At 37.8% G+C, this 25,126-nt stretch overlaps 2 protein-coding genes across 7 annotated transcripts; one reads left to right on the top strand and one right to left on the bottom strand.

Moving 5' to 3' along the window:
- Nucleotides 1–1,005: 1,005 nt before the first annotated feature.
- Nucleotides 1,006–1,710, top strand: LOC147511004 (uncharacterized). The gene has a single exon (XM_086598326.1). It carries the CDS (start codon nt 1,006–1,008, stop codon nt 1,708–1,710), a length of 705 nt encoding a protein of 234 aa, XP_086454452.1.
- A 10,929-nt stretch (nt 1,711–12,639) lies between these two features.
- LOC147511003 (uncharacterized) lies at nt 12,640–24,111 on the bottom strand. Of its 6 annotated transcripts, none has more exons than XR_015219152.1 (12): nt 23,811–24,104; nt 23,221–23,731; nt 20,181–20,328; nt 18,570–18,680; nt 16,975–17,327; nt 16,441–16,689; nt 15,966–16,035; nt 15,235–15,413; nt 14,604–14,745; nt 14,267–14,333; nt 13,807–13,961; nt 12,640–12,876 (listed from the first exon to the last, which is right to left on the bottom strand). XR_015219152.1 is itself a non-coding variant. In XM_086602856.1 (11 exons), the coding sequence occupies exons 5-10, from the start codon at nt 17,047–17,049 to the stop codon at nt 13,813–13,815; spliced, it is 789 nt and encodes a 262-aa protein (XP_086458982.1). In that variant the 5' UTR covers nt 17,050–17,327; nt 18,570–18,680; nt 20,181–20,328; nt 23,221–23,731; nt 23,811–24,111; the 3' UTR covers nt 12,640–12,876; nt 13,807–13,812. The 6 variants fall into 6 exon arrangements, 2 of the variants coding, with proteins under 2 accessions (XP_086458982.1, XP_086458983.1); XR_015219155.1 differs by having other exon boundaries at nt 12,640–12,930; nt 23,811–24,064; XR_015219154.1 differs by having other exon boundaries at nt 12,640–12,930; nt 14,604–14,672; nt 15,240–15,413; nt 23,811–24,064.
- Between the last annotated feature and the right edge of the window lie 1,015 nt (nt 24,112–25,126).

Raw genomic sequence — 25,126 nt, 5'->3', positions numbered from 1 at the left:
TACTTATTATTCACATAATTGGTCTAACAAAGATGATTATTAAGGGGTTAAAACTACAGGTTTGGGCTCTTATCATACAACGTAGTGGTGGATCGAAAAAGGCTTTTGATGTAGCTTTTCGAAAGTACAATTGGAAACCTCCTCTATGCTCGAGAATGTAAGGTATTTGGTCACTTGATACCCACTGTGCCAAACAGCTAGCAAAGACAGGCAACATGAGGCAAAAAGAAGGAGGTCCGCTAAAGAAAGATATGACACAAGCATGTCCTAAGGAGAAACCCAACCCAAAGGAACCGGTGACTAGGAGAGGGACAGGGCAATACAAAAGTGGATGAAGCACTCACTATAACTGATCGGGGGAGTGGGAGACTCGACCGTGAAGCATACCACCAAAGCTACCGTAGAGAGGGAAGGCACCTAAAGAGAAGCACCATGTCCTAAGAACCCGAAACACTAAAGAGACACGGGACACTCAAGGTGAGAAACATGGCAGAACAAAGGGGTAGAAACAGAAACAAGAGAGGATGCAACTGAAAAAGGGACATCGAGCGGAGGAGGGAATGATATGCATCGGGCAAAACAGAAAGGTCCAACTGAAATCAAAGACATTCACAAACAAGGGAAGTCTTTACACATCCTCAGAAGGCCAGAGACATCAGGCACAAGTAAGGAGGGCAATCCACGAGAGGGGTCTCGGTTTGGCCCACTGTCCACTCAAAATTAATTTTTTATGATTAGTGTGGGCTGTTGGAATATATGGGGACTTAATTAAAGGTTCAAGCAGTATGAAGTAAAGGATATGATTAGAAGATCAAAGCTGAGCATTATAGGTATTGTTGAGACAAGAGTTAAACAACAGAATGTGCAAGCAGTGAGTAATGTATGTTGTCCGGCTGGCTAGTTAAGCATAACTATGAACATAGTGACTTGGGCAGAATATGGTGCTGTTGGAATCCACAGACATGTAGAATGAGTCTCATAGAGAAAGATGCGCAAAGCATAACCATGAATGTTTCACTGATGAATGGGAAGAATTTTGTCATCTCAGTAGTATATGGATTGAATAACCGAGAAAGAAGGAATGCACTATGGAGGAACCTGATTCAGCTCTCTTACACTATTCAGAAACCATGGATGATACTTGGGGATTTTAATTCAGTACTGAGCCCACAAGAGAGGGTCGGGGGAACAGAAACAAGGCCACACCACTACTCGGATCTATTGCAATGTGTCACTATGAGTGGACTGATGGATCCGAAACAGACAGGAAACTTCTTAACATGGACCAATAAGCAGGAACAGAGAGCATGGAGAAAGCTTGACAGAGTTATGGTGAATGTTGAGTGGGTGAGTGAGTTTACTGATACAGAGGCACATTACAAGGGACCCGGGGCAATTTCTAATCACTCGTCCATAGTGGTAGCATCAACCAGAAGCACAGGGAGGTATAAAAAATCTTTTCGCTTCTTCAATTACTGGATTCAACAAGAGGGATTCAGAGAAGTTATTCAGGGGGCATGGGACATTCCTGTTGTAGGCAACCCGATGTTCACATTTATGAAGAAATTGAAACATGCGAAAGATGCACTGATCAAATGGAATGAGGAGAGAGGAAGGATAACATATAAGAAAGAGGAAGCAGAGAAGGCAATAGTTGAAATCCAGGGGAAACTACAGACTCAGCCCCTCAACCATGAGTACAGCATATAGGAGAAAGTGCTAACAACTAGGTATGTTAAAGCGGTGGCCGAGGAGTCGAATGCAAACAAAAGTCGAGATCGTGTGGTGACTCTAGGGGACAACAATACAACATATTTCTTCAACTCTATCAAGGTTAGAAGGATGACTAACAAGATCAACTGTCTTAAAGATGAGCAAGGTACAGTGTATGAAGACTTAGCTGACATTGGGAATGAATGCGTCAAGTACTACCAAGAGATGTACAGCCCTGAGGTGTTAGAGGAACTGGATTTCACAGAAATAGGGGACATTCAGGTTGCCCAGCTGGATGAGAATACTAAGAATCTGCTGGTTCGGGAGGTAACGCGAGATGAGATCATTGAGTGTCTTGCCAACGTAGAAGATGACAAGGTTCCCGGCAGTGATGGGTTCTCTGCACTATTTTTCAAAGCGGATTGGAGAATAGTGGGAGATGACTTTGTAAAGGCAGTCAGGAATTTCTTCAGATCGGGCAGGATTCTACAGGAGGTGAATGCCACATGCATAACCTTGATACCGAAAGTGTTATCACCTAATTCACTAGCGGATTATAGACCCATTACATGCTGCAATGTGATCTACAAGTGCATAACCAAGATAATTACATGCAGGATGAAGGCATTTATGCCTCAGGTGATATCTCTCAATCAGTCCACGTTTATTGTTGGGCGATGCATTGAGATAATGTTATCTTGTCCATGAGTTGCTACACAATTATCATAGAGACAAGGGCCCCCAAGATGTGCAAAGAAAGATTGACTTAAAGAAGGCATATGATACAGATGAGATGGGAAGCGGTGATATGCCCTCAACGTAATTGAATTCCTCCAATGTTTGTCAGTTGGATACAAAATTGCATCAAAACTCCCAGTTATAGCATAATGATCAACGGAACACCGTTTGGGTATTGCAGAGGCAGGAGAGGAATCAGGCAAAGAGATCCGATGTCACCATATTTGTTTGTGCTTGTCATGGATTTTTTCACCCAAATGATTCAGAAACAAGTTGAAGAAGGGAGTTACCGCTTACATCCCAAGTGCTCCAACCCGATAGTAACACATTTATCCTTCGCTGATGACCTCATTGCCTTCATGAATGGGGATCTAAATACAGTGAGCACACTCAAAAATACCCTTCAAAGCTTAGCAAGATGCACGGGGCTACAAGTGAATTTTCAGAAGAGTCAAATGTTCTACTCAGGCATTCCAGACACTGTTGCTGTTCAAATGGGGGAGATTCTACAGTTTCCGAGAGGGGCACTTCCAGTTAAGTATCTCGGGCTCCCGTTGATTACCACAAGACTGAAAGCCAGAGATTGTACTCCATTGATAGAGAAGGTGAGACAGAGAATTCAGGCGTGGAAAGGTAGAGCGTTGTCTTATGCAGGAAGACTCCAACTTCTTAAGGCAGTTCTAAATGGAATGAGTATATACTGGACAACATCCTTTGTGTTACCTCAGTCGACAATTGATACCATTAATCAGCTATGCAGAAACTTTCTATGGAATGGGCCCGAGTGTTCCACGTCTCATGCATTGATTATTGCATTTGTTTTCCTTAGTTGGGATTCGAAGTTTAAAAGTGCTGAATGTAGCAGCAAACCTCAAACATCTTTGGAACCTTGTCAGCTCTAGCAATACCTTATGGACCAAATGGGTTACAAAGAATTTGATCCGAGATAGAAATATTTGGTAGCTCAAGATCCCCAATGACTGCTCCTGGGTATGGCGCAATATACTGAAGAATCGGAAAGAAGCTCAGAACATAGTTCATCACCAAATTGGTGATGGCAGAGGTACTAAGTTCTGGCTGGATCCATGGCACCCCGAAGGTATTTTGAAAGACGAGTTTCCCTTATCTCTCACAAATAACTCAACGTGTCGACTGAATGCACGTGTGAGTAATATAATAGTGGATGGACAGTGGAGTATACCCGCACGTGTCAAAGCTCACATACCTGATATTGCTCTAGCCATTGAAGAAGACCTAAAAGTGGGACATGGGACTGACAAGGTGATATGGATAGCTACAAAGCGAGGAGATTACAATCTCACAGAGACCTATGATAGCGTAAGAACCACCAAAGCTTCAAACTGTTGGGATCATCTTGTCTGGTTTGCTAATAGAATTCCGCGGCATTCGTTTATTGCATGGCTCACGCTCAAGGGGGGACTGAAAACGACAAGCAAGTTGAAAGAATGGGGTACTGTACCTGATGACACATGTGTGTTGTGTTGGAGGGAAAGGGAAATCGAGGAACATATGTTCTTTCAATGCACATTTACTCAATTCATATGGCAACACAGTTTGAAGCACGCAGGCTATGATAAACCAAGAAGCGCAAATTTGCAGATCAACTTGAGTGGGTGGAACCGGAAACGAAGGAAAAAGGGGTGCAGCAGACATATTAAAGGCTTCTATTTAATGGGTTTATTTATTGTGTGTGGCAAGAAAGGAACAAACGCGATCTTCCAAAGACAAAACACAATAGCTCTGCAGGGTTAGTAAATTACTTATTCAAGATGTTTCCACAAAACTCCATTCTCTTAAACTGGAAATGGAAGAAGGGCCCGAAAGGAACAGGATCATGCAGATGTGGGGTGTATATGTGGAACCGAGACAGCATGAACTAAGGCAGTGTGTATGGGAGAAACCACTTACAGGAATGTGTTCACTCAACACAGATGGGTCTCTACAGGGTACACTAGGTGGGTGGGCAGCAGTGATTCGGAATTGTCAAGGGGAAGTGATTGTGGCTGCACAAGGAAGGTCAGAGTACTCGACAATCGATCTTATTGAGCTACAAGGCCTCACACAAGGCCTCAAACTTGCTGTGGAACACAGGTGTCTCAAAATTCAAGCCCAAACAGACTCTACTGCAGTTGTCTCGTATTTGAAAGACAAGAACAAGCACCCATGGCGCGCCAACCATCTGATGGGGGAGATTAATAGCTTAACAACACAATTACAAATGTTTAATCTCAAACATGTATTCCGAGAAGCGAACAAGTTGGCCGACATTTTGGCAGGAAATATACCATCCATAAGTTACGTGGTAATCATACCTAGCTCTTTTTCTGAGGATGTACGGAAAATTGTGTATGATGATGCCTCGGGCAAAATATATGTAAGACTCTAATCCATGTAACCAAGTTAGTGCTTTCATTTTAATAAAATAGGGGTAAGGGACCTCTCAAAAACCCTGCTTGCCTTTCAAAAAAAAAAAAAAAAAAACCCGATTTCCATAATAGAATCATTTCTTTCAATACTTACTCGTTATTAGTTAATGATCCTAGTGATTGGATCTATATGCTTATTCCGAGAGGAAATTTTCAAATGATTGTTCATCGAACGGCTATTCATCTATTGTATTTTCATTCAAATAGGGGGCAGGAAGGCTCTATGGAAAAATGGTGGTTCAATTCAATGTTGTCTAAGGAAGAGTTAGAACACAGGTGTGGGCTAAGTAAATCGAAGAATGGGTATTGGTCCCATTGAAAATACCCAACGGAGTGAAGACCACTGTTATGAATAATATGATTCATGGTTGGGATGATAGCTCTAATAATGTTGATCATTTTTGGTATCGAGAGACATTTGAAGTTTGATCTCGATGACACTTTTTAGTTAGGGATAGTAATGGTGAAAATTATTCCATATATTTTGATATTGAAAATAAAATTTTTGAGATTGAAAATGATCGCTTCTTTTCCTCGAAAGTGAACTGGAAAGTTTTTTTACTAGTTATCCAAATGATGGGTTTAAGAGTGACAATCACTACTATGACCATTACATGTATGATACTCAATATAGTTGGAATAATCACATTACTAGTTGCATTGAGAATTATCCTCGTTCTGAAATAAATATGGATAGTTCCATTTCAAGCAATAGAAACAATTACAGTAAGAGTTATATTTATAGTTACACTTGTAATGAAAGCGTAAATAGTATTGACAACGAGAGTTTCAGTATACAAACTAGCACAAATGGAAGTGATTTCGATATGATAGGAAGATATACTGATCTTGATATAAGCCAAAAATACAGGCATTTGTGGGTTCAATGTGAAAATTGTTATGGATTAAATTATAAGAAATTTTTAGGTTAAAACTTAATATTTGTGAACAATGTGGATATCATTTGAAAATGAGTGGTTCGAAAAGAATCGAACTTTTGATTGCTCCGGGCACTTGGGGTGCTATGGACGAGGACATGGTTTCCGTGGATCCCATTGAATTTCATTCGAGGAGGAACCCTATAAAGATCGTATTGATTCTTATAAAAAAAAAAGACAGGTTAATCGAGGTCGTTCAAAACAGGCATAGTCAACTAAACGGTATTTCCATAGCAATTGGGATTATGGATTTTCAGTTTATGGGGGCAGTATGGGATCCGTGAGTAGGCTAGAAAATCACCCGCTTTGATCGAATATGCTACTAATGGATCTCTACCTCTTATTATAGTGTGTGCTTCCGGAGGGGCGCGCATGCAAGAAGGAAGTTTGAGCTTGATGCAAATGGCTAAAATATCTTCAGCTTCATATGATTATCAATCAAATTAAAATTTATTCTACGTAGCAATTCTTACATCTCCTACAACCGGTGGAGTGACCGCTAGTTTTGGTATGTTAGGAGATATCATTATTGCCGAACCTAATGCCTACGTTGCATTTACTGGTAAAAGAGTCATTGAACTTAGTATCCGCAATTTGCGGGTAAAAGAGTCTTTAGGAGTTAAACTTCTATTCGTCCATATTTCGAGAAAAAATATCTCTTGTTTTTCATTCCCATTCCCATAAGAATGAATACTATGATTTGCATTTCGAACAGGCATGAATACAACATCTATAGGATAACTTCCTTTTTGAGCATTATTTGGTGTTTTCATACAATATCCACGATTCCTTTTGATTTGTAATCCAATACACAAATCAATTGGTTCTGTAAGGCTAGCTATATGCTGTGTAGTATCAACGATTTCCACAGAAGGTGGTGGGATGATGTCTTGAGCAGTTACATATCCAGGACCCGTGACGCAAATAGATGCGTCGCAAGTTCCATACATATTACTTCTCAATACAATTTCTTTCAAATTCATTAAAATTTCATGTATTGATTCTTCAATCCCTACTATTGTTGAATATTCATGTGGTATCTTTTCAGATTTTGCACGTGTGATACATGTTCCTTCTATATCTCCAAGCAACGCCCTTTGCATCGCGATGCCTATTGTATCAGCTTGACCTTTCATAAGCGGCGACAGAACAAAACGACCAAAACAAAGACGCTTTCTGTCTGCTCTTGATTCAACACACTTCCACTGTAGTGTCCGAGTAGATATTGTTACTTCCTCTCGAAGCATAGTAATATTATTTGATCAGACCATTGAATCATTTATTTCTCTTGAAACCCTTTCAATTCTTATTTTTATACATGTCTTTTTTTAGGAGGTCTACATCCATTATGTGGCATAGGGTTACGTCTCTGACAAAACTTAATAGTATACCACTTCTACGAATGGCTCGTAATGCTGCATCTCTTCGAGACCGGGACTCTTTATCATGACTTCTACTCGTTGCATACCCTGATCTACTATCAGATTTAATAGCATTTGCAGCTGCAGTTTGAGCCGCAAATGGGGTCCCTCTTCTTGTGCCCCCTGAAGCCACAAGTACCGATCGAGGACCACGAAACCACCTCGACCCGTATATATGTAACCATTACAATGGTATTGTTGAAACTTGCTTGAACATGAATAACTCCTTTTGGTATTCGACGTCCATTCTTACGTGAGCCAATGCGTCCCATTCCTACGCTGTGAGCCAATTTTTATATGGTTTTGTCATATTTTATCATCTCATAAATATGAGTCAAAGATATAATGGATATATCCATTTAATGTCAAAACAAATCCTTTATTTGTGTATATTGGGTCCTTTGGAGAGTCCCTTTTAAGAAAAAAAGACTATCCTTGTCTCGCTTTTATGCCTCGGGTTGGAACAAATTACTATAATTCATCCCTCGCCACTGGGATCAATCGACATTTTTCACAAATTTTATGAACGGAGGCCCTTATTTTCACATTTGTCATTCCTTACCTTAATTCGAATCTACTCCTTGAAAGAAAATAAGTCTCTTGAAATTTGGAACCTCCAATTGTATCCGCACGGGAGGAATGTTGAAAAGCCACTTAATCGTTCGAATCTTTGTTATGGAGTCTATAAGTTATGTGTCCCCCGGTTGAATCATAACGACTTACCTCAATTTTAACTCTATCGTCCCGGCAAGATCCGATAAAACTACGTCGGATCCTACCTAAAACATAACCTAGAAGCAGATCCTCATTATCTAAATGAACCCGAAATAGACCGTTGGGAAGTGATTCAGTAATTAAACCTTCATGAATCCATTTTTGTTCTTTCATTCCAGGTAACCCCCTAGAATTATCAACTAATAGGGGAGGAATGATATTAGACAACCTGTCTTTCCTCTTTTGTGAAAAAAAGAGAGGAAGTTACAGATACAATTCGGATACAAGAAGGATCACCATATATAACACAAAATTTCTCCCCCGACTCCTTCTAGTTGAGCCTCTCGCGATACCCTCTACGGCTTGGCCCGCCGCAGTACCTTGACCAACTCCGAGTCCAATAGAAGCCAGCCCTACGGCCAACCCAACAGCAATAACGGAAGCAGCAGAAATCAGTGGATTCATGGTAAGCTCCTCGCATAAAGATAAAGAAATGGTTAATGATACAAGCAACCAATTAATTATGACTTATTATTCTACTACGAAAATCCATCCAGTCGAAATAACTATGAACTACAAATTCAAAATTTAGAAATTAAGGTAATGAGATTATTGAATGATCAAAACTACTTTGATCTCGCGTTTTTAGTTCCTATCCATAGAATCTTTATCAATCCATAATCAATCCATAAGGGCCTAGTTCTTTTATTTCATTTATTTGTTACGAACCATTCATTCTTTCAATTCTACACCCTTTCTCTTCTATACGCTTGATTTCATATGTTTATTCATCCGGCCCAGATGAAATGAAAGGGCTTCTATTGTAATTCCTATCTAAATTCACGGTCGGGTAAGAAAATAAATAAGATATATGGGTAGTTCATATATTACTAGTAAATATCTAATATCACATATACATGGCTTTCTTACATAACGTAAACCAAAAATTAACATCTTATATTCAATCCAATTCTATAATCATTCTTTGAATTGAAACATAAAGAAAAGTTGGCTTATAGTCATTAAATTACATTACATATACCCAATCTGAACCCACCCCTAACCTAATCCATTTTTTATGAATCTTCTTTGTAAATTAATTATTGGTTTCCTTTTCTTTATCATTAGCCCGCATTAATACAAGCATGAATACAAATAGACGAATTCATTAGTCTAAATTCTTACATATCAATACAATATCAACATTTGAGATCTAATTGTATAAAATTAATTTGAATTTTGATCAATCGTTGAATTGAATGAAATCAAGTGAAATGGGAACAGTTCCATAGATCGTTTTTTTTTCATCACACACCGGAACCCGATAACATAACAATTCTTATCCAAATTCAAATTATGATATGAATAGTAAATCTTGTGTTTGACTGAACAAAAGAAATATATTATTGGAGGGAGTATGACAAGAAGTGGACCAAATTAAATCTTAGGAAAAAGATCTTTTAAACCCCGCCTCCCTTTTTGACAATTGAATTCCATAATATCGTAATTTTTTTTACTACTACTCTAAATCATATATACCCTATATTGTATTGTACTATTCTGTTCCAAAATAGCTTATCTGAACCGCCCACACATTGCTTTGGGATAAAAAAAAAAGCATATTTTGAAAGATAGTCAATGATGACCCTCCATTGATTCCCCTATATAAGCCGCGGCTAAAGTTGCGAAAATAAGAGCTTGAATACCGCTTGTAAATAATCCAAGGAACATGATAGGTATAGGAACTACCGAAGGTACTAAAGAAACAAGAATAACAACTACTAATTCATCAGCCAATATATTACCAAAAAGTCGAAAACTAAGCGATAAGGGTTTTGTGAAATCTTCTATGATGTTAATTGGTAAAAGTATTGGAGTTGGTTGAATATTTACCAAAATAATCCAATCCTTTTTTTGTAAGACCCGCATAAAAATATGCTACTGACGTAGGTAAAGCTAAAGCAAGAATAGTATTTATATCATTCGTGGGTGCGGCCAACTCCTCGTGAGGTAACTGCATGATTTTCCAAGGTAAAAGAGCCCCTAACCAGTTGGAAACAAAAATGAATAAGAACATAGTTCCAATAAAAGGAACCCAAGGACCATATTCTTCTCCAATTTGAGTTTTGCTCAAGTCTCGAATGAATTCAAGGACATATTCAAAAAAAAATTGACAGTCAGTCGGAATGGTTTGTGGATTTCGAACTACTATGGTAGCGAACCTAATAAAATAGCAATTATGAACCAAGAAGTAATAAGTACTTGGGCTGGACTTGGAAACCCCCTATTTGCCAATAGAAATGTTGGCCTACTTCCACACCGGATATATCATATAACCTTTTTATTGTGTTGATGGAACATGGTAGAACATTCATATTGCCCTCTGACAAAAATAGAACTTAAATAGGATTTTTTTGATTAAACCATCTCTTTATCGCCTACTTTAATTGAATTGTATCGAATATCAAGTAATTACATAATATGAATATACCCAGTAATTTTTATCTCTTTTTTTATATTCAGGATATAGTAACCGATTCCATAAATCTATGGAATTCACGAAGTAGAAGTAATTTACTTATCTTATTATTAATCAATGATTTCTTATATAGCTAGAACGACCCTCACAAATTGCGGATACTAATTTGTTAAGAATTAATCGGGTTGAAGCTATAACGTCATCATTGGCTTTTCTTAAATATGGATGTCGCATAGTAGGTGTTGCAGCAGTTGGATTTTCTTATATTTTATGAAGTTAGTTGTGGAACTTTCTCAATGGATGTTGCCAATGCTCAATAGTTCAAAATTTTAAATGTGTTAATATAGGTATGAGTATGTCTTATTCTTGCTTTCTCTAATTGAGAGTTTATTTACAGTTTTCTACCTTTACCTCCGTCCATCACACCACATTCAAGTCAACCATGTTTGACTGTTATCTTTTTGGTCAATGCATGTAAAAAGACTTCATTGCCTTTTGCCTTTTAAATAATTTTCTAGCTTTTACCCCCTCCCCCCCCCCCCCCCAACCCAAGACCACAACACATCTAATTCAACTAAATTTGACCGTGATGTTTTTGGTCAAGACAAATGAAAAGACTCTAATGCCTTTTTCTATGTATAATTACATAAATACCTTATGACTTTGGCAAATACAAAATTGGAATTCAAATCATCTAGGACACATATCATGATCTTGTGAACTCTATCCGACGGCTACCACCAATCCTTATCAAATGACATCCACACCCTTAACATTATAAAATTACACCACTACCATCACTGTAGCATTATCTTCTCCAAGCCATACACCACTACTACATAAAAAGACTTCATTGTCCTTTCACGGTTGGTTTTCTCCTAGCATACATGTAGCTTTTAACAACTGTGAGGTTAATTATGTAATTTCATAATATTAAGGGTGTGGATGTCATTCGATAAGGATTGGTGGTAGTCGTCGGATAGAGTTCTTAAGAGCATGACATGTGTCCTAGATGATTTGAATTCCAATTTTGTATTTACCAAAGTCACAGGGTATTTATGTAATTATACTTAGAAAATGGCATTACAGTCTTTTCAGTTGTCTTGACCAAAAACATCACGGTCAAACTTAATTGACTTGGATGTGTTGTGGTCTTGGAGGGGGGGCGAACTTCGAGATGAAATAATTTAATTAAGGGGGTAAAGCTAATTGGCCTAAGTTCCGGAGGGGGGGAGGGGGGGGGGGGGGGTAAACCTCTAGATGAAAGAACAGGGGGGATAAAGCTAATTGGCCGGAGGGTAAAGCTAGAAAACTATTAAAAGGGCAAAGAGCAATGAAGTCTTTTTACATACATTGACCAAAAAAATAACAGTCAAGCTAGTTGATTTGGATGTAGTGTGATCTTGGGGTGGGGAAAGCTTAGAAAACTGGTTTATTCATGGCTGATAATCACATCACACTTCATGACCAATGGTGACAAATCCAATGGACTACTTGCTAATCGAGAAAAAAAAACAGACAAATCCAGTGGACTCTGAATGCATCTGAATGAATGACCTATGGTGTGACAAATCCAACGGTGTATAAATTTGAGATCTGACTCTTTGCCATTTTGAATTGCTATACAAGACTCAAGAGGATGCACTTGAAGTTGAACTCGAACCCATATCCATGCGCCTGCACTCTCAGAATGGGAATTTCTAGTTTGAAGTTGAACTCGAACCCATACCCATGCCTCCTCACGATATTGGATCAACTTTGAGTTGGACGGTTTCACCAAGGTCTGATTCTTGAGCATTAGCAAACATCTTCAAGAGTTTCAGTTCGTAAATACACACTTGGCACATCCACAACATAAACAACCGGTCAGTGTGAAACAGAACTGCTTAGACAAGGTAGCAAAATTAAAGATCTTTGCCAGCCGACTTGGGACGTGGAGAGAGGTCCATAATCAAACAACTGGAAAAACAAAAGGTAATACCAAATCATCGATCCATAAGCCTTAACCATGGAGATGGAGAGCCTACGTTAACTCGACTCCCTAACTGACAGTAAGATAGGCATTTCCCTTCCCAGGTACAGTTTTTATATCCGCTCAATTCATTTGTGTGCTTCTGTTGAGGAAACGTTCTCTTTTTCTCGTTTTCCCTCCTATGGAAATTTCCGCACAAGTTATATGGCATTAGTTATGAGCAAAAGATCTAGAAATACATTTATTCATACTTTTTGAGTATAACAAGAAAGATATATAACCAGACGGTCTAGTGCCAGGCATATAGATTTACAACTAGTGTTGCCACAAGAAGCAATCAGAATTTCTTTAGGAGGGCCGACTATTCTTTAAAAACATTACACCCGCAGATATTGCTGGATCCTGGATGACAGAAGCAGCTGCAGATGGTGTCTCGCTTTATCCCCTGCTAGAACTGCACTAATTCAAGGTATGTGCATCAGATGAAAGATCGGTGAACTTGTTAGGACTGCATTAATTCAAGGCATTTGCATCAGATGAAAGATCAGTGAACTTGTTCTATGGTGACACCAAAAAGAAGGCCAAATCTCATACATTGAGGTTATACTAATAAAGTTGAAACATTCTATATCAATAAAAATACAATTTTTTTAGTAAGTCATACACAGCACAATATTACACCATTACATGATACCATTAACGGTAACTCCAAGCCATTCAGAGAGAGAGAGAGAGAGAGAGAGAGTTTCTCATCACCGTCAAGAAAATACTCCATTTGTAACATAGGCTTCTTTGGAAACAACAAAAGCAATACTTAATTTATTTCAATATATATATATAAAACTGTTTTAAAGAATATACATCGCATTATATATTTTCCTGTGATGATGTAATAAAAATCAGCTTTAACATCACCTACTATTAAGAAGATGCAGTTGACAGTGGAAGACAATGACTAGCGTTAATTATTCCCATAGAGCTGCTAGCATCAAAATAATACTACATTACATTAAGTATGCGCAAATTTAAGTAAATTATGATGATTGTGGAGACGTGCAGCATTGTAATTTGCTGGTTTTGTTTTTAATCACTAGGAATCAAGAGCACATAAAACTATTACATTAAATTTGGAAAGAGTCCATGACAGAATTTAAGCCATACTCCCATTACCCATACTGTTTCTGTTAAGGGAAGGGGTATATTGTTATAATTAGATCAAACGATGCAAGATGCATATACCTTCTGATAATCTCGTCTAAACTTAACTTTGTATTTATCATTTAACCATATATGTTCTAATTGATTTCTTCTCTAGCATGTATAGTTGGTGAAAAAGGTCTAGGGCTCCATTGAAGTCGGATAATCAGAATGTAATTTTCCATACCAGGATCTAATGAGTCAGGCTTGCCATGCAGCGCAATTTGCTCAATATGTGTGCAGCAGCTGATTCCCTTGCTTCACGCGCATTTCCCCGCAAATCCCCACCGCCAGAACACTCGAAGTCTAATCCTTGGACTGTCACATTGGATTCGAATCCACCTACAAAAGGTTTTAAAAAGTTGCTTAAACAAGCAGTTTGCATTGCTTGGAAAAAGAAAGCAGCTTGGTAATTCATGGGTTCGCCAGTGCAAAAAAAGGACACAATTATATGAGATTACGAGTGCAACCATTTTTCTCATTTATTTGATGTCAGGAAATATGGACTGGATTCAGAAACCCCTAACAAATTGTCAGATATAAAACCATATACACAGGGTATATTTAGCATATTAGTCTGCAAAGACTCCAAAGTGTATGAACCTCCTGCATCGCAGCATAGATTCACCAAACAGTTGGAGACTTACCATTGGATGGGACCACATGATATCGTGGTAATTTCCAGTTGTTCTGAGAACATATATCATCCAATTCCTGTAGTAAGAGACTTCTTCAGAGGAGACATGAAATATGTATATAAAAAAATTTATTCTGAGTCTAGGTGACTTGGTTGCTGGGAAAATGTTCTTGACGAAAAAAGCCTTTTAAATGACACTTTCCAGAAAAGAAGATTTTCCAGAAGGATTTTCCCATCAACCAAGCACTCCATTGGAGTATCATAGATAATTGCTATAGAAAACATTATTAAATACTCTGAAAAGGGATATTCAGGAGTCAGCCACTGAGACCAGATAAAGGTGTTACCTAATGTTCGAAGTTTCCATATCTTCTTGATTACAACACTAGAGGACCAATGCAGTGATGGACTCTGCCCTGACAGAAAAAGTCATCCAAATGTAGAAAAGGTACATCGTACATTAACGAGATACAGTATGGACGTTTTCATCTGCAGTTTTAATTTGGATTGCTCAAGCATAAGAGTCTATGAAACAACTGAGCAGAGTAAGGCCATAGGAGCTCATTGTGTTTTTTCACTTTTTGAAACTGTCCCATTAAGGCACAGTACCTATAATCCCCCATGGGACAGCACCAAGACCGTTACATAGAACTAGAGTCAAGCATTGGGTACTGTAGACCTACATACAAGGATTCGTTTTGTTTTAGAGGGTTTCATTTATTTTTCTTCTTTTCCTTTTCTTTCCATTAACAATTTAGGGGTTCTTTTTCCTTCTTTTCTTTGTATATCACTGATCACTAATGCTGCATTCGGGTTATCTCTTGTGCTATTGATGGACTTTAGGGTGCACCCATTCTACACCTTGCAAAGTTGCAAAGGAAGTTTGTTCCTCTTATATTTTTGACGTTTAACTCCAGAAAATTATGGAAACAATTTTTGGTTGAGATATAACTATTGGGAATTAAAAAAAGTACTTGCCTGACATGGATTTTGTGATATTAGAATGGCCTCAGATAATCTTTTTCTCTTGACACCTTTAAGTGGTTCTTCGATGTGGAAATGCGGCTCTTCATGAGTTCTTGTAGCATCTTTTGAGCAGGCAACATTGCAAGCTTGAATTACAGATTCAATCTTCAACATCAAGTCATCTTCGCTACCTACAAAATTGTAAGTTATATGTAATGCCCATCTCATACAGTAATAGGCTGGGAGAACATTCTGGAGGCTCAAGAAGGTCTAACTGTCTAAGTAATGATTTTGCCATGTTGATTCCGCAATCCATGCATCTCAGTAAGGAATTAACAATGTCATCTCGGTATCGGAATGGTCGGTCATTTGATATTATAGCAAATGGCTAACTATTTGACGGCGCGGGCTTGTACATAGGCCATTCATAAAGTATGTACAGAAAACAGTACATCATTGTCAAACATAATCAGTTGTGTCAATGGTTGTGCAGTGAAGGGAATAGAATTGTGACTGCTTGGAGTTTGTAGAACAAAAAATATAGTTGTTCAACCCCTTCGTGTCCAACTTCTTGTTCTAGCTAGAGAGTATATTTGGACAAGTAGTAGAAAAGTCGTGATAAGTTTGCCTTTTTAGAAGGAGCTACTAATGAGCGTTCAGTCTATCAGTCGGTTACGCATGCAGATGATAGAAAATTAAGGGAAACAGCAAACATATAAAAGGTTAAAAGGAACTGATAATACCACTTAGTATTGTCTGAAGATTTTTTTCGCATTGGGCAATCTCATCCTCCAGTTGGCGCTGCTGATGATACTGCAAATATAACCAAACTATCTTCATAATGACGTGAATTAGAAGTGTAAATTAAGCAAACAGTCGATGAAGGTACGACACATGCAATAAAGCAGGCCAATAGTCTATTGGCCCCATATTATAGTTATCCAAAATCAGAAGTCAAACCAGTTACACGTTGGGGCAGCTAAACATGTTCTTTGATTCTCTTGATAGCTATTAAGAATGTTTTGATATGCACAAAATACAATATATACAGAATTAAAGTACATCGAAACTTTAGTTCTCAACATAAGGGGTGTCATGTACAGTACACAATCTGTGTAGCCATCCCTTCAGTTTCCAACACATCCATACATGTTCATGTTTACTCAATTACATCTACAAATCTGAATTTATTATAAACATCAAGAATATAGTACATACCAGCTCATTTCTTTGCTTTAAAAGAAGTCTCAAGGCAGCTCTCAACATTTCATCCCCCTTTGAAGCCAATATAGCTTGTAATTTGTCAAGATCTTGAGAATCAGACTTGCAAGGAACTAGAGAATGATCTCCTTTGGGTGCACTATCCTGACCAGGAAAACCAGTGCCGCAATTATCACGTCCATCAGAAACCTTAACATCTATGCTTCCGTTACTGTAAGCTTTCCGAACTGGCCCAACCATATCATCCTGTGAAATTAGAAAAGGCTATCATATCTAAAAAAAATCCTTAAAAAAGAGGCTTTATGAATTGTTTATCTACACTTCTTCTATGCAAACAGAAGGGCTTTTAGATGTTGATAGTGACCACTATGAGCTAAGGAGGTAACATAAACTGTATAACAAATGCCCATGTTTCATTGAAGGGAACTTCTGGAAATAGCAATAAGAGTGACCCTAAGCCACAACGGGCCATTGTTTGCTGTCATGGGGAAAAAAAAACTTAACAAACAGGTCAATAGTGGAAATATATACCTCGATTATGGAGCCATTTTCAGTAGATCTGAAGTCACTTTCAGTAGCAACCTCTGTTGAGTTATCAACACGCATTTTCAAAGTTGTCTTTTTTTTGACTAGGATCGGAAAATTTGGTCGATTCACCCTTGTCTCTAATGTGCTGTCTGCTTAAATGATAGTTACCATCCACTCTCTGGTCCAAATTTTCACTTTTAATTGTTTTGAGGTCTGAAGAATATGCAATTCTGCAATTATTTGTAGATTTTTCATATTTTTCAGTGGCTATTATAGTCAAAACTTTATTGTGACTTGGTGAGTAGTCCTTGTTAACGATTTCTCCTGTATTTACTGAAGCATTCCCTAACATTCCCCTGCAGCGAATAAATAATCATTTCAGCTGGATAGTAATTAGCAAAATAGCACGTTCTGCAACAGCACTGAATAAGTTATAGGAAAACGAAAAACAGATGTATTCCAAACATAGAGTTCACAAGGTAGACTAGATAAGCAAAGAGTGAGGCCAGGGCTGTCCAATGCAAAACGAGGCCATGCCGAAAAGTAATATATTGAAATCAATTAATTGCATTAATATGAGAAACAATGTTTTTTAATAGGTACGGTAGACATTTATATTAATGTAATAGAAAAGTAGGTTTGTATTATCTACGAATAGAAGGAGAAAAACTAGAACAGACCTACAATGACAATCATACCCAGACCGACAAACAATCAAGGCACTCATTCAAGGCCCACCAACCAATTAAGAATCTTAAAACAAGATATTTCCCCTGGCTAAATATGGTAAAAAGGAACTTTATATAGAAGATGACTTCTGGAGGTGCACAACTATACCCAGAAAGAGCCCCCTAACATGCTCGAGGCCTCGAGCCATCTACGCAACAAAATTGTTATTGGGACCAAACTCCATCTGCCAGCCCCTGGGCAGGAAAATGGGCTTGCATGCAAAGGAGTAAGGAAGACCTTCACCTAACCGGGACTAAACCAAGATAGATTAGACTCCCAATGAAAGCAGACCACCTGCCAAAAGAAAGAGCAATGCAAAAGGCCACAGTTGACCAGCTCCACTTCAGAAAAGCATAAACACAATAATCATAAGTTCTACCTCCAAATCCAAGATTCCTGAGTTTATCTAAGGGAGGCGAGGCAGTTTGCCAAAAATAATAGCCCTAAGCATCGCCTTTGACAGCATAGCTAGTACTACCTTTGTCTCTGCGCGCACATGACCTCACGCTACCTCAAAGGCTATGCCTTATATGTCGAGCCTATTAGGCCTTTTGTTTTGTTTGTTTTATATTTTTTCCCTGAGATTCTTTAATCTGAAAGGAATGATGGGGTTGTCTTTGTTGTTCTCTTTGGCTAATTATTTATTCTTTTTGTTGTTCTCTAGGTTGTTTTTGTTATATTGGGATAGCTCGTCCTAATTCGTAAATACTTCATGTGCTAATACATATATTGGTTATTTACTCTTCAAAAAATGAAAAAACAGATAATACCTATGAGCCAGTGTATTGGGCCTATCTGAAGTTTTCTTTTGAAAATAAAATGCAACAATCACAAGAGATGATATAAAATAAAATGTATCTAAATATTACCTGGAAAACCAGTCTCTTATTATCCCAGCATAAGGTAGCAAATGGAAATACTCAACAGTGTTGGCCACTAGGCAACTGTTGCCAGTCTTCTTGACCAAAGGACCTTGCAAGCTTCAATATTAAATAATTTCATCCACAATAAGCATAAGAAGAATAAAGTCAAATACGCATCAATAAAAGAATATATACGTGCAGTAGACCCAGTTTTCCTGATGGGGGAATTAAAAGTCTTGAGCAATGCATAACACAAATCTTAAGGGCCACAAATCTCCTATTCTATACATGTTCAATTTCAATCCATCCTGAAATATGCCAGTAACAGGTTTCCATCAGATAAAACAATTACCGCAGACTTTCTTCCCCTTGTGCAGTGGGTGATGGTCAAGACATCACATTTCCATAACCAGATCAAATTGCCCACATTTGCCTTTGTGCAAAGAATTGTTTGTCAACACAAAAGGAGTATACATTAAGTCACTGCAACACTATTTAGAAGGAAAACCTACGTACTTTAAAATGTCTTAGAGCCTATTGGACACTGCTGTTAAGTGTTAAAGATATCAACGACATACTAGATGTCATATGAACGGCTCATTCAACTTTAGCAACAACAGTAATGTTGAATAGTAGTAGTAACAACTAACAAGGAATGTTGAAGCACCATCTCTAAGATTCAACTAAGCCTAAACTCGTCCAATCACAGCGAACTTGCTCCCTACACTTTTTAGATTCAACACTTAATCTAGTAGCAGTAGTAGTAGTACAAAAAACAATAATGTCTAATCTTAGGCTTAGCCTCCCACAGTAGAAGGAATGTGGCAGCACCATCTCTAAAATTCAACCAAACCTAAACACATCCAATCACAGGGAAATTGCTGCATCCACTATTAGATTCAGCTCTCTTCACCAAAAGCTGGCATAGTCAAGTAAACCTTTTCAATTTGTCCAGATGGCTCAACTTATCTTAAAAAGAGAAATGAAGAAGGAAGCTTTCCGATGACAGACGGTTTGAATTGAACCTCTGTGATTGAACATTGGGCCAATACCTTCAACCTACTACAACACCAACACCAACAACCAACCCCTGGTTTTTCAACTTAGCTAAGTACATTTGAGGCAGGAGATAGAAAGTCCCATAAAAGAATGGCTCTATGGATGAGAAAAGAGGTGGAGAGTTGCATCACAAAAAACAGTGTCTAACCTTCTAGGCTCGTTTGGGCCTGCCTACATGTATAAGCACTAGTCTAGAACAAATTTTTTCTAGTCTAAACTTTTCTGTGAATCTTTTAAAAAATATCATGGAGGAGTTCAAATCAAGAAATCCAGAATATACAGAACTACAGAACAGTCTCATATGTAGTCCTTTGCAAAAAAGAATCCAATTCAATTTCATTTAAATTTGTTCTAAAGGAAATCTTCGGATATTTAGTACTTGCAACACAAAAGAAGATATGCATAAATGGTTTTACTTTGATCACTCTAATTGTATTAAGGTCCAGACTAAGGTTATACATTAGGTAACCATGTTATCACCCAATGCATACGTTTGGCACCATAAAATACTTCCGTTTTAAGAAATACAGCGAAACAGCGTAATAAAGAGCACCAAACCTGTCAATAGCATCTTTGATAGGAACCTGAAAGATATCACTGTTGGCTGCTTTAGACTTCATTATAAACAAGCAAGCAGTGGTCTTTTCCTCACTTAATGAGTAGGTAACATGACTTTCCAATATGATGAGTTCTTTTGGATCAATACCTGTTTGAAAAACATATTTCAGGGTCAGCAGCTCCCCTCCTAAGTGTACAAATAATGCCCGATGTGACTGGTGCATTACAAATATTGAAACCAGGATCCTAGAATCTAATTTTCTGTTATTTCCTTCTTATCTATAGTTTCTAAATGAATAACCTTTTGCAATTCTATCTTCTTTTATTTATTTATTTATTTTCCTTTTCCATACACATGTCAGGCAGTCAGTGAAATGTATGCATAGAACACCAGAAGAAAGTGGCCACAAAAGCCTCACTACATAACACAAACACAAAATCTAACGCAGAAGACATGTACAGCAAATGTGACAAGAACAACCCCCCTCCCCCCCACCAGCAAAAAAAGATAAAGAAAGAAAGAAAGAAAGAAAGAAATCTCTCTCTCATAGTCAATTGTACGAAAAAATCAGTGTTGTCTTTGTGAGTGTATTCTGGCATCATCAGTTTCTTCAAAAGAGTGTTTCTCGGTCGAGGTGGGTCATACACAATCCAACACTCGACGAACAATCTATTGGGGATTCATTGTATCCTGAGAGAATATTTCTGTATACCCCGTTGTGTGTTCACGGTTTCTACTGGAGGGGAGAAATATTGCTTAAAAGATAGCCGATTCTCGGCACCTTGAAGTCAATGAACACCCTTTTTCTCTTGTGTTCTCATTCATAGTATTGCAACCCTCGATATACAACACTACATGTGGTGTGTGATGATTTTGACGATAAGTACAAAGAAATTAGTTGCGAACTGCTTCCTATTGTCAGTGAGCTCATCATTGTCATTTTTTATGGAGACCTGGAGTAACTCCATGGGACCTAGGGTGCATTGTGTTGTTCGTCAGTCAGTGAAAGATTTCTTGATTCCCTGGGGTTTAAGGGTCTACTCTTCTTAGGGGTGTAGACTGTGGAGCGTTCTACTGCTATCATGTGCATTCCAGAGCATATATTAGGAGGACATTTCATATTTTGGTCAAACTATTGAGAGATAATGGCATTCAGACCATTCTATCTTATAGACATCATGTGCCTTTTCAAAACATCTTGGTGTCGCTTCGTTCCAAGTGTTGTGCCTTTTCAAATAGGCGCAACTTTTAGACACACCTATTTACCATGTTGTTGAAATGGCACCTGCTTGTTTCAATTGAGTTTCTAACAGGTGTGTCCACCAAACTCAAGTAACCATTTCTCATTTCTCATATGGACAGGTGTCAAGTTCACTTAATTTCCACCTATGTTCAATCAACCATCTTTGTTTAAACAATATATTAAGTCATATATTATTTAAACCAAAACCATATTGCGCCAAGACCATTGCAATGACCATTGGTGGTTAAACTGTTAAAGTTACTGGACGTCCATCAAAATGGACACAAAATAGTGCACTTCAAGCACTTTGTCGACTTTCCATTCAATCAGAAAATCCGAGCATCTTTGCAAGTATAAACTAAATAAGATCAAACCATATATCTTGAAAATTTCCAACATGAAGAAAGACACGTGACAATGTATTTTTCCTGATCAGTTATCAGTGCTAGGGAAATCTCACCAGTACTACCTCGGAGATTAATCAGGAGATGAAAACACAGGGAAAAATGGGAGGATCTCCCATCTAGCATATACCCCATAGCCAACGATCTTTATTCGGTCTAACAACAGGAATCGCTTCCAACCTCAAGATGAGGGCAAAAAAACTCCTAATGTCCCAATCTGTCATGGTGACATGAATCCCCAGATGGCAACAAATATTACCATTATTTTGACCGCATGTATCATAAATAGGCTGATATGTGAAAACTTTAATGGCATAGAGTCTTGGGTCCAAAAATAACATTCTCTCAGCTACCCATACATCCTCCCAAAATCTAATTCTAGTCCCATTTCCTAAACCATACTTGATCTCTCTCTGAAATCCCACATGACCATTCTAGATACCCTTCCACACCCCACATGCACAAGAATCCGGACTCTGTCCACTGTACAACCTTAGGTTGGTCCCACGGAATCTAGATTTGAACACTTGCCTCCACAACCTACCTCGCTCCACCCCTAATCTCCAGGAACCATCTTCCAATTAGAGCCAAACGAAACTCTAGAAACATTAAACCCCAGTCCCCATCTCTCTTGGACAAACATGCAAAAATCTTCTGGTTATACCTGTAGTTCTCCTGATAGTCCTCTCAATATTTTAACAACACTTTGAGGTATCCAAAACAGGGACGTAAAGTACACCGGAAGGCTAGATAATGAGCTCTTAATCATAACCCCTCTTAATATGGAACACCCTTGCTTCCCTTCGGATTTTAATTATCACGAGGATATAACTTCAATCAATGTTTCAAAGGCTGGAGGTGGAGGCAAGATTTAGACATTATAAGTACAATAAAAAATAATAGAGCATCTACAAACTAACTGTAACAAAAATGAGTAACACATGGTGGTCATTTGAGAATTGGAAAAATTGACATTTATTAGAAAGTCAAATATAGAAAACAAAGGAGCTTGAGATGAATGAGTTCTATCACGTACAAAAAAAAATAAAATAACCACTTTCTCTGTTACAAATTGAATCTTGTTCATATCTTTGGTGAATATATTTGAAGGACCATAAAAACAAATGAAATCGAAATCTAACTATGAACAAGTTCTTAGATCACGAATTTATGACTTCTTTGGCATACAAAAAATAAATCAATAAGCTAATAATAGCAAGACTTGCTGGACAAAAAAAGAAACTGTACTTATATGACCTAAAATGGCAGTGTGTTAATAGGATGAACTAGCAGCACAACAACAACAACAACAAATTAAGAAAGGCATCTACGAAGGCCACATATATGTTGTTTAAATATTCAATAACATAATACTGAAGAGAGGTACTGCACCTGTTGTTTCCTTAACAGCAGACAATGCAAGTTTCTGCAAACAAGTTTCATCAGTATTCAGAGTTACGACAGGCGATTTGGTCCTTCTTTTATTTTGAGTTTTCTTTTTTGAATCCACTACACCTTCTGAATTATCATTGCATTTACTAACATTTTGTTCTAGTGGTGACCAAACCCCCTGTGTAATGGGACTGAATAGAAGAAAGCAGTTTTCATCCATAGAATCGGTTAAAAAAACCGCAACTTTGGCAATTGGCCACCCTTCCATGCTTGGCAAATCTTTCAATGTATCTAACCCTTTACATACATTGCAAGCATCAAACATTTCTTTTTCTGTAATAGACATCATATCCTCTTCCAGTCCATCACGATTACATTTCTTTTTCAACTGTAATAACAGATTCGGCTTGGCATTTACAGCCACTTTGCAGAAAGATTCCACGTCAAGAAACTCCTGTTTTGGAAATTGTTTCCTATGGTAGTAGTTGTATAGTAATACAACTGCACGCATCTAGATAAACAGTAAAAACAAAAACAGAATCAGTACATAATGAATTGAACATATTATAAAACACTGTTGGGTGGTTTACCTGGTTGGCAACGGATTGCTGGAGAGAGAGAGGGGAAGGGACATTTTTGTTAGGAGTAGAGGGTAAAATAGGGTCAAGGAAATAATCCATGAGTGCCTCAACAACGTCCTCAGTCCCAACTACTACTGTTTCTTCTTCTACTGCTGAGCAACTCATCGTTATGATGTCAGGGTTTTTTTTTTTTCAGACACTACTACTACTACGACTTATGCTGCTGCTGGACCAGTTGGGTGGTTTTCAAGGATTCTGCTCACGGGTTTATTCTGACAACTTATTGGGCCGAAAGCCGAGTCACCATCAGAAAATGCATAGAGGTTAACTTAAAATAATTAAGAGTCCTATTTTCTACGACCCACCAAATTGGGTTGGGCAGTTACATCTATATATTCTAACCGGTATCATCTCTCTTGCGTCTCGACCAAAAAAACCAAATGTTTTTATTTGAGTTTAGGCAACTGTCATTGTTGTATGCTCATCTAATTTGAGTTTGGGCAACCGCCATTATTAAGAAATCATTGAGTTTGGGCAACCACCATTGTTAAGAAAGTGAAGTTTTCTCTCTTGCTCTCATCTCTCGCCAGCACACCATTGTTAAGAAAACGAACCATTCTCATTGCGGAAGAAGCGAATCACTCACCAAAGTTCTCATTGCAAAGAAAGTGAATCACTATAGGTTTGTTCATATCTATTCTATTTATTTTAATTCATTTTATTCAATTTCATTTAGAATGTTTACGGATAGATTGCATTTAGATTGCGAAGAATAGTTTTGATTACTATTTCATTGCCTTAAATACAATGCAAGGTTGTTTGGAAGTACCAAAACAAAATATTGTTTGAAAAAGCCCCAAACAATTTAGTGAGGTCATTTGAATGTTTTTTTTTATAATATTCTTTGTATGAGTTAATACAAGATTTTGAGTTGTTTGAATTGGGCATGGAAGGATCGTTTTGAATGATTTGAGAGTTATGTTGAGTGTTTGAAGCTAGGTTACATGGACATGCCATATTTTTAAAAAAATCCGATACGAATTGTCCAATTTGATTTAGATTTTATTAAACTTATTATAGTTACATACTAATACTTGTTTTTTTTCTTTGTAGTAATGACTCCTCAATCAAAGAATATCAACAATGTAGCGAAAATGGCATTCAAGGGTGTGCATAAGTTGTTTGGTGGTGGCCTCTTCAGATATATTCGTTCATTCAATCAAATGTTTTGCATTAGAATTAATGCAAAACATTTGATTGAATGAATCAATGCAAGCTCACTTCAATGCAAGCTTTGCATTCTTGTAGATGCATTATAGATTCAA

The sequence above is a fragment of the Coptis chinensis genome, chromosome 3, assembly GCF_015680905.1.
Source record: "Coptis chinensis isolate HL-2020 chromosome 3, ASM1568090v1, whole genome shotgun sequence".
Taxonomy (NCBI): Eukaryota; Viridiplantae; Streptophyta; class Magnoliopsida; order Ranunculales; family Ranunculaceae; genus Coptis; species Coptis chinensis.
This window is presented reverse-complemented; position numbering and strand designations above follow the sequence as displayed.